Below are 10,280 nucleotides of genomic sequence, written 5' to 3'. Positions count from 1 at the left end.
TGCGGAGACACCTGGTGGGCAGTGAGATGATGGACGCACAGTTCACACAGCCACACGGTGGAAATTGTGCACCCGAAAGTGGAATTCATTCAACACACGTTTGCCGAGCATCTATTTTGGGCCAAGCCCTATACAGTGTGAACCAAAGATCCCTGCCTTGCTGGAGCTGATATTTTAGTGACAGTTAAGTGTGATAAAGTAAAACACAGTATGTCAAGTAATGAGAAATTCCAAGAAGGAAAATAAAGCAGAGAAGTGAGATCAGAAGTGGAGAGAGATAATAGGAGGAAAAGAAAAGTATTTGGGAATAAGTAACACAAGATTTGCATATGGGGGCTTCCCTGGTGGCGCAGTGGTTGAGAGTCCGCCTGCCGATGCAGGGGACACAGGTTTGTGCCCTGGTCCGGGAAGATCCTACATGCCGCAGAGCGGCTGGGCCCATGAGCCATGGCCACTGGGCCTGCACGTCCAGAGCCCGTGCTCCGCGACGGGAGAGGCCACAACAGTGAGAGGCCCGTGTACCGCAAAAAAAAAAAAAAAAGATTTGCATATGGAGAATTATGTTACTTTATTGGAAAACATGAAAGTTTGAGAGTTTAGGTTGGGTAGTGGTTCACGTGTATTAATGTGATCTGTAAATAGATGTTACATGTATTTATTATTTGTTAAATAGATGACAAGGTTATTTTTAAACCTGTTAAAGTCCTTGACCCAGGTCATGAAGGCCTCACTGAGAAGGTAGTATTGGAGTGAACTTGAAGGAAAGGGAATAAGTTGTGGACATTCCAGGGAGAGGAAACAGTAAGTGCAGAGGCCCTGCCTGAGGAATAATGTGGAAGCCTGGGCCACGGTGAAGAGGCAGGGATAGGAGAGGACCTTAGTGAAGGTTCTTAGTGGATTATTAAACCCAGAGGGAGACTGTACAGCCTCGTGCACAACCACCCACTCCAGGGAAGCATGCATGTGAGATGCACAGCCACACAGGGCAAAACAGACCATGGCAAAACACAGGCGCACATGACACCCCTCTTCCCTAGCAGAGAATGGCATAACCCACCATCCTACAACCATGGTGTCCCTGGCGTCTCCGTCCTGGGAGCAGTCCCACAAACAGACTCAAGGAACAATCCAACTATGTGAAGATACAAACAACCCTCTAACCACCCCTTAACCCGCTATCTCCTACCCCATCTCAGACTTTGCCCATCACAGGCTGACTCAGCCCTGCCCTCAGCTCAACATTATCAAAAGCAGCGGAGGCTGGATTTAGATAATGCTTCTCAGGTTCGAGTGTGCGTGCGTGTTTTCCTCTGCTCTGCTCACGGAGGCCTGTGTGAACCGCAGGACTGGGCCAGCTGCCCTCCCCATCATGTGCGCTTGTAGACGTCAGGAACCAAAGTTCAGTTTCACTGCCCTGTGACTGAGCCACAGAGGAACTGCTTCCAGACACTGGCCTCCTGGTGTTTTCAGCTACACCCCGAGGACACAGACACAGGAACACTATTCACACACCTGATGATCACACACACAGTCAGCTGCAGGCGTCCTGCACACAGCCACAGCTGCCTACAGCCACGCACATGCTCCCACACACCCTCAGCTCCCAAGCTGTGTGCTCACAGAGCCTCATCACACCTGAGGACACAGACAGCGACTCTCGCCAGCCTCCCTCAAAGAGTTACAATCACTCAGTCACTACAGATCCCAAGGTGTTTCAGAGCTACACACAGATGTGCAGGGAGGTATGTAAGTCACACGTTCTCACGGATGCCACCTCAAAGACAGTTACAGCTGAGTACACACTCCCTCCCCCATAGATGGTGAGAGTAAATACAGTCTGGTCAGAAACACGCAGGCATAGGCGGTTTCCCGCATTTATTCTCACAGCCATACGTTCCAGGTGGGTTGTAAGGACACAGCGTTGACACAGGAAAGTGGGCGCACTTGTGTCCCACACCTAATTGCCCAATTGCACATCCAGGCGCGCCAGGGCAGCCCCACCTCGCACCTACAGCGCACACGCGGTCCACACGCCGCAGGGCCCGCGCACACGCGCGCACTGCCAGCCCGCGTCGGCCGCACCCGCTCCCGTCCAGTCAATCACGCCTGGGGCGCACAAGGCACACGTGCCGGCGCGTACACTGTCCCCAGCTCGCCCGCGCACTCTGGCCGGCTCTCACACCCCCGCGTTTCCCGTCCCCGCTTGTTTTTCTGGAAACTGCTCAACGTTCCCCTCCCCCTAGGCCGGAAGCGCTCGCCGTATTTTTAGCCTCTCTGGTTTCCGCCCCTTTCCCCCTCGGTCTGCCCGCCCAAGACCTGCCCCCTTGCGCCCCACGGGGGACCCCGGCCGTCCCCTTCCCCACCGTCATTCCAGAGGGGATTCCCGGCCCTAGCCGGTGCCACGGATTTTCCCGCTGGCTACGTGGGGAGCGGGGCGGAGCCCTGCCCTGAACTTCCTCCTGGGCTGGGACGCCTGAGGCCTGGATGGGAGGGGCGGGGGGTGAGCGGGGGGTGAGGGGGGGATGGGAGCCAGACTCCTAAACCGTTGGGAGAGGGGCCTCGGGGCTCGGACTCCTGCATTTGAGATCGAGGATAGCTGGGGGCCTGGACTCCTGGGTCTGGTGAAGGAAGGGGCTGGGGGCCGGGTCTCCTGGGTCTGAACGAGGAGGTGGCTTGGAAACCCGGACTCCTAGATCTGAGCAAGGAGGGGCGGAGGCCCGGGCTCTTAGGACCCCCGCCCCCGTCAGTGTTTCCAGGGGTGGTCTGTTCTTCATCGCGCAAAGCCCCCTCTAGCCTCTTCGAGAGTCGCCCAGTCCGAAGCGTCCTGGCTCTCGGGCCGATGACTCAGCAGTTGGGAGAGGGGAGGGGGTCTGCTTGACTCAGGGATGGGAAATGCTCCCTGTCTCCAGGGAATCGAAACTGGTATCCCTCCTCCAGGATCGCGGCCAGAGCCGAGCCGGACACCGGGGACCCCAGGGTGCCTCCCACCTCTCGTCTTAGCGCCGCCTTAGTCCCACTAGCCGCACAGGGATTTGGAGCCCAGCCGGGTGGCGGGTGCCAGGCACCTCCCCTTTCCCCCTTTTCCCGTAGCCCTCGAGCGTCTGTTTACAGGCGACAGAAGCCCTGGTTACAGAGAGGAACCCTGGCATCCAGGCCTAGCCTCCTCGTCACGGCTTCCAGGAAGCCCCACTCCCTCGCCCCGTGCGAGTGAGTCACAGGCTAGAGGGAGGCTGCAACCGTGCCAGAGCCGCCCGCAGCCGCCCAGCTCACGAGACCGGCCGGGAAGGCCCCTCGGCCCCAGAAAGCGCCGCACCAGGGATTCCCCCGTGCTCTGTCGGACGAGCAAGTCGGCGTGTCTAGCAGAATCTCCCCACCTCAATACAAGCCCGCAGCCTGCAGTCGCAACCTGCAAGAATGAACTTTCCACCATTATAACTGCACTCCGTGTCAACGGTTTATTTCTACCCCCGTGTTTTCACTCAGGGCAGCCAGCTAGCTCATCGAGACCCAGTTTAAAAATTAGTTTCTTCTCCATATCTTAAGAGAGCATCACTCAGTGCAACCCCTTGACAATAAAAGACTTGCCAATAAGGGGAGTGATTTCTGCACATTTAGCGTTTTCTCAAGGTACATCCCTTTATTAGAGACCCATTCGACCATCAGTGGGGGATGACCCATTTCTGCCATTCGAGACAGCTTTCCATCAAGGAAACCCGCCACCATAATAAAGATCTCCCCCTTTCCAATCTTGAGTTTTCTCTGAGCACAAACTCTTAACATAATTTAAGGCCCTGGTATTAGGCTGCTGCCATTTACTAAAGGAGGATAACTTGGCCTCTCTCTGCCAGGGTTTCCTGGTGTGTAAAATAGGCATAACAATACCTCTTTGAGTTAACGTGTGTAAATACAGCACTTCCATGCAACAGTGCCTAGCCCAGAGGAAGCGATCAGAAGTGGCATTATCTGCGTGAGGGTGAGAAGACACAGAGGAATTGGGAAATTGGGAAAGGAGGCTCTTTCCAGCCTCACCAGGTGTCCAGAACCACACCCACCCCCAACCCCCGTGAGTGGGGGCGGGGAGGGCGGTCCAGGTCTCCGGATCTGGGCTGTTTGAGAGCGAGACCGTGCCAGGCCGGCAGGTCTCAGAAGAGAATTCTCCACCAGGCCCGTGGGTCTCCTCTCTCCGTTTTGCTCCTGCGGATTTCTGTCTGTGGATGCTTGTTTCTCCCAGTTTTCTCCCTTTTTCTCTGTTTCTTTATGTGACTCTCCCTCCCTCCCGCTTCCCGCTCTGAATTTGTCTCTCTGGGACCGACTATATCTTGTCTTTTCAATCTGTGCCTCCCCACCTCGCCTCCTCTCCTTACCCTGTCTCTCTCTCTGCATGTCTCCCTGTGTGCGCAACTCCCTCCCTCTGTGTGCGTCCCTGTGTTTTTCTCTTTGGTCTCTCCATTTCTGTCTCTTGCTCTCCGTGCGTCTCTCCCCGCCCCTGTCGGTCAGTCTCTCGATCGCACGCCCTCTCAGCCTCTGCCCTTGTCAATTCCCCCAGGAGCCCTGCCCCCACCTCCGTGCCAGTTCCCTTCTCCGCGCCTCAGTCTCCAGCCTTTGAAAACTGGGCCGACACCCCCCACCCCACGCACTCCCCGCGGTGTTGCGACCGCCCGCAGGCCCCCCTCAGGCGAGTCCCGGCCGGGAGCCGGGCGGATGGGGTCCGGTCCAGGGCTGGGCGGGCTGAGCCGGGGGCGCGCGTCCGGGAAGCGCCCCTCCTGGCCCCGCCCGCCCGGGCCAACTCCTCAAGGCCCCGCCCCCCTCTGGCTGGATAAAAGCGGCGGCTCTTCCACCCCACCGCAGCCTGACTTCAGCGCTCCCACTTTCGGCCTGTACCTCAGCCTTCGGCCATCTGCGCCGCCATGGATCTCACCGCCATCTACGAGGTGAGCCCCCGCTGATCGGCACCCCGAGGTCCGCAATGCCTGACTCCCTTCTCAAACCAGGGCTCTCTAGCGCCACAAACTCCCGCCCGGGACCCCTGGCTCCTTTCTCAAACTGGAACTCCTTAGTGCTTCACACTTCGGCCCGGGGTCCCTGCCTCCCGTCTCAGACCAGTGTGATGCTCTGGAGGTGAAAATGGAGCCCGTGACTTTCTGGTCTCGGTCCAAACACGGGTGGGGTGGCCCTCGGAGATGGAAAGCTGGAGAACTTTTCTCAGACGGGGGCTGTCTGCAGGCGGAAATGACCCCACACCTGGCTTACCCCTGGTAGTTGCTGAGGGTGCGGTTTTGCGCGGAGGCGTTTCTTGGGTTGGAGTCTCAGGGTGAGGGGGAGCCGACTTCTGTCTCTTCACTCCCTGACCCAGAAGACTCTGGCAACTCTAAAACCGAAGAGATCCGGACTCCTGGGTTAACTTTGCCCGCTCCTCCACTTGTGAAACTGGAGAACCTCAGATCCCTAGAGGCCCAGAGGCTGAAAATTGGAGGACAGCGGTGTGTCCTGACTTTAGAGCCCCTCTGATCCAGCCGGGGGAGCCGGGATTCCTGGGTCCCTCGGGATAAGTTTCAATCGCGAATAAACTCAGAACCTCCAAATCGGGATCCTTGCGATCCGGAACCCATGTTTGTTTTCTGCGGACGGGTGGGGCTCAGTCTGGGAGCCCACAAACCGGACTGGCAAGCTCTTAGGTGCCCTGCAGCTGGGGCGGGGCGTCACCCTGCATTTTCGGTGTCTTGACCGATCCCTGTTCCCACAGACCCTCCAGTTGCTGAGCCCTGACCTGCCTTCCGACCACGGAGAGACTGAGTCCAGCTCGGCCTGGGCCTCCTCGGGACTCTGGAGCCTCGGCTCACCCGACTCCAGCTCGTCTGGGGTGGCTGCCCGCCTGCCTGGCCGCTCCACCAGCCTGGTGGAGGGTCGCAGCTGCGGCTGGGTGCCCCCTCCCCCAGGCTTCGCGCCCCTGGCTCCCCGTCCAGGCCCTGAGCTGTCGCCCTCACCCACCTCGCCTACTGCGACCCCCACCACCTCCTCCCGCTACAAGACCGAGCTATGTCGGACCTTCTCAGAAAGCGGGCGCTGCCGCTATGGGGCCAAGTGCCAGTTTGCCCACGGCCTGGGTGAGCTGCGCCAGGCCAGTCGCCACCCCAAGTACAAGACGGAACTGTGCCACAAGTTCTACCTCCAGGGCCGCTGCCCCTACGGCTCGCGCTGCCACTTCATCCACAACCCCAGCGAGGACCTGGGTGCCTCCGGCCACCCCCACGTGCTGCGCCAGAGCATCAGCTTCTCAGGCCTGCCCTCAGGCCGCCGAACCTCGCCACCACCAGCAGGCCTAGCAGCCCTTTCCCTGTCCTCGTGTTCCTTCTCACCCTCCAGCTCCCCACCACCACCACCCGGGGACCTTCCACTTTCACCCTCTGCCTTCTCTGCTGCCCCAGGGACCCCGGTGGCCCGAAGGGACCCCACCCCAGCCTGTTGTCCTTCCTGCCGAAGGGCCACCCCCAGCAGCGTCTGGGGGCCCTTGGGTGGCTTGGCTCGGAGCCCCTCTGCGCACTCCCTGGGATCTGATCCTGACGAATATGCCAGCAGCGGCAGCAGCCTGGGGGGATCTGACTCGCCTGTCTTCGAGGCCGGGGTTTTTGGGCCACCCCAACCATCTGCAGCCCCCAGGAGACTCCCCATCTTCAATCGTATCTCCGTTTCGGAGTGACAAGTGACTGCCTAGTGCAGATTAGCTGGATCTTAAGGGGGGCCAGTTCTCTTATGCTGGGGGTTCCACAAGGGGTCCCAAGGCTGCGGGGGAACTGAGGGACTCTTAAATCAAGTAGCTTCACCCCACCTTCCAAAGTGCATTAACTCACTCCCCTGACCCAACGCTGGGGCAGGTCCCCGGTGTGCAAGCTGTTCATGCTGTTGGGGGAAGGAGTGTTTTCTGGGGTCTTAAAAAAATGTAGCAAATTGGAGGTAGTGAGGCCTCTTTCACCTCTCCCCCGCCCAATGCTGTGAATAATAAGCCCCCGCTGCCCCTTCCAATTTTTTCTAGATCCTGAGGTTCCGGTGTCTGATGGTGACTGGACCCTCCCCTGAAGGGGAATCCTGGTGCTCAAATTTCCCTCCAAAAACAAGCAGCCAAAGCCGTTGCCAACCCCCTGCTCTCCCACCCACCCACCCACGCCTTTGGGCCTTTTATTTATGACGACTTTATTTATTCTAATAGATTTTATAGTATTTATATATATTGGGTCGTCTGCTTCCCTTGTATTTTTCTTCCTCTTTTTTGTAATATTGGAAACGATGGACTAATTATTGTTATAAGTATACTATAATATATGAAGTAATATATATTGTTAAAATTTTATTTTTTTTGGAATTTTTAAATAAAAGAAATCTGTGTGTAAACTGGAATCCTGGCTCTTCTGCGGTCTAGAGGTAGTAAGATGGGAGGGGAGGACGGTGTGGCCTTTTTTAGAAGCGGGATGGAATCAGCCGATAGCTCCTCCAAACCTCCCCGGAGCCGAGCTGCCAGCGGCGCTTACCTGGCAGGAAGTGACGTCACCTGGCCCGGCCATTCACCTGAGAGGGCGGGGCCAGGTGAGATCACCGGGTAGGAACCTGGAGAGCCAGTTCCCGGGGCGTGGGAGGCGCTCCCGTCCCGCCGGGATCCTTGACCCAGCTCTCGGCCGGGCGCGGGCGGGGACGGGATGTTTCCGTCCCCATGGGGCCGAGGGAGGAGGGCGGGGCGGAGTGGGGAGGACGGAATGTGCCGGGGCACGAGCCCAGGGCAAGCGAAGGAGGCCGGCGCGGCGGGTGGGGGAGGGGTCGTCCCGGAAGCCGGGGCGTCCTGGGGTCCCACCGCCCGGCCTTCCAGGATCGGAGAGTGTGGGGGACTCAGGCTTTCGGCATCTCGGCGGAGGCAGCTTGAAAGCCTTCAGGATTCTAGAATGTCAACACTGGGGAATCTCAGACTTGGTCTCGGCGACTTCTAGACCCTGGGTGTCCCAGACGTTTAGGAATCGCAGAACTGTAGCCTCTGGCTTTCCGGGCTCCTAGACCTTCGGAATTCCAGAATCTTGGCCTGTCGGGATTCGAGAAGTTCGGGATTGCGAGATCTCGACATTTCTGAGCCTTGGAAACTCGTGGTCTCGCGCCCCAGGCGGGGTGGGGGTCGCGGCCGCGCCGGGACGGGGCGGGGCCCCCGGGAGAGCAGCGTCCTCGGACCATACAAGGCAAGAGGCGGCGAGAACCACACTGGGGCGGAGGAGCCCAGCGCCAGGAAGCCGCCTCGCGTCAGTGCCTGCGCCCCGCCCCCTTCCGTCGCGGCCTCCTACCCCTCTTCCCCCCGCCCCTCACTTCCCTCTCCTCTCCCTACCTCACCCCTTCTCCTCCCTCTCAGTTCCTCCTGCCCAGACCCTCCTGCGCCGACCTTCCCCTCCCCTTCTTCCCCCACCCTCCCCAGCTCTTCCCCTCCCCCACCACTCCTCTCCCCTTCCCCTTTTTAATATCCTTACCTTCCAGCCGCCCATTCCCCGTCCTCTATCCCCTCCTCTCTTTCCTTCCAATTCCCCTCCTCCTCCCCCTTCTGGCCTCCTTTCCTTCTCTCTCCACCCATTCCTTCCCTGCCCACACTCTTCATCCCCTCTGTTCCACCTCCCTCCTCACCCCATTTCTCTTCACCCCATTCCCTCCATCGAGTGTTCTCCTCTTCCCCTCCCCTCCTCATGCCTCCTTGACCTCTCAGCCCTCCTTGGCCCTCTCCCCTCGCCCACTGGCAGGCCCTGACCTTTGATCTCCTCTTCCACGAAGCACCCACGCCCCCGCGCCCCGTTTTGGGAAAGGGCTCAGGTCCCCATACTTGGAGAGGAGGTTTGGGAAAGAGAGAGAGAGAGAAACCCAGAAACCCAAAGACGTTGGAGAGGAAGAGCAAGCCACGCAGACATTCACAGGCACTGAAAGAACAAGAAGTAACACATCTCTGGTCCTTCCCTTTGCGAAAAACAGATTCTCTGCCCCTTGAAAACAAACGAACTAACAAATCCTCACTTGCAAAAATGGCACCTAACACCAGCTACCAGTGCCAAACACCTGAGAGTCATTCCTTTTGACTCTTTCCTCAACCCCCACACCCCAATTCAACGTCAGTCCCGTCTGATTCACCTTCTAAAGAGATATTACAATCCACCCTCCTGCTTCCTCCTCTGGCCCCCACCCTGGTTCTATCGGGCATCATCTCCCACCTGAACCATCATAGCAGCCCCTTCCTGGTCTCCTGGCCCAGGCCCCTACCCTCAGTCTCTTCCCCACTCCCCCACTAGGCAACCAGAGGGAAGCTGTCATGACACCTGAGTCAGATCACATAAAAGTCAAAGTCTTAAGTCCTCACCAGCCTACACAGCCTGGCTCTCATCTTTGATTACTCTTGCTCTAGTCACTCTGGCTTCCAAACAGTGCATTTGCCATACTTCAGCCACAGGGACTTTGCACTTCCTGTTCCCTCTGCCTGGAATACTCCCCCAGGTATCCCAACAGCTTACTCCCCTTCTTCAGGTCTCTGCTCAAATGTTTCTTCAGTGAGATGGTCCCTGACTACTATTATTGCAACCCCCATCCTCCCTACCTTTCTGTATTTTTTCCAAGATGTTTATCACCACCTAACACATCAAATGTACTTAGATCTTATGTTTATAGCAATCTTCCTCCCCCACTAGAATGTCAGATCCTCAGGGGCAGGGACTCTGACTTTGTCTTGTTCACTGCTGTATCACTCACACCTAAACCCTAAACCCAGGAACCAGTCACATAGTGGTCACAAGCTTCAGAATTTGTTGAAAAAAAAAATAAATCGATTCAGAAATGGGGAGAGAAAGAGAGAAAACTCCAAGACACACACACACACAAAATAGTGACTGTGTGAAGTAATGATGTTAATTAAACATTGTGGTAATTATTTTACAATTTATACGTATCTAAAATTATTATTTTGTACACCTTGGACTAACACAATGTTATACGGCGATTACATTTCAATAAAACTGGGGGACGGTGGGGGGGCGGGAATCCAAGACAAAAAGATGGAGAAGGAGACAGTATCACATAGGCAGTTTGCTGAGGACCCACAGCCTGACACATCTCCTACTGATTTGCAGACTCAAATTACCAGGCATCTAAGAGGCAATACCACCCCCTGGTGACCAAGAGGAAAACGGCATCTCCCCACAACAGAAAACACTCCCTAACAGATCGTCACCAGAGTCCCAGGATTCCTCCCAGCTTAAAAATTCAGGAGACCGAAACGT

The 10,280-nt window shown here is 57.1% G+C and overlaps 1 protein-coding gene across 1 annotated transcript; it reads left to right on the top strand.

The window, feature by feature from the left end:
• The first annotated feature begins 4,797 nt into the window (after positions 1-4,797).
• On the top strand, positions 4,798-7,386 carry ZFP36 (ZFP36 ring finger protein). The gene is made up of 2 exons (XM_059998936.1): positions 4,798-4,931; positions 5,744-7,386. The coding sequence occupies exons 1-2, from the start codon at positions 4,908-4,910 to the stop codon at positions 6,695-6,697; spliced, it is 978 nt and encodes a 325-aa protein (XP_059854919.1). The 5' UTR covers positions 4,798-4,907; the 3' UTR covers positions 6,698-7,386.
• Positions 7,387-10,280: the final 2,894 nt, after the last annotated feature.

Source organism: Delphinus delphis, chromosome 20 (assembly GCF_949987515.2).
Source record: "Delphinus delphis chromosome 20, mDelDel1.2, whole genome shotgun sequence".
Classification (NCBI taxonomy): Eukaryota; Metazoa; Chordata; class Mammalia; order Artiodactyla; family Delphinidae; genus Delphinus; species Delphinus delphis.
This window is presented reverse-complemented; position numbering and strand designations above follow the sequence as displayed.

Excerpts from the sequence above, each read along its gene's own strand:
- ZFP36 (XM_059998936.1), top strand. The coding sequence starts at position 4,908 with ATGGATCTCACCGCCATCTACGAG. Across the intron at positions 4,932-5,743 it reads ATCTCACCGCCATCTACGAG|ACCCTCCAGTTGCTGAGCCC; the intron begins GTGAGCCCCCGC and ends CTGTTCCCACAG.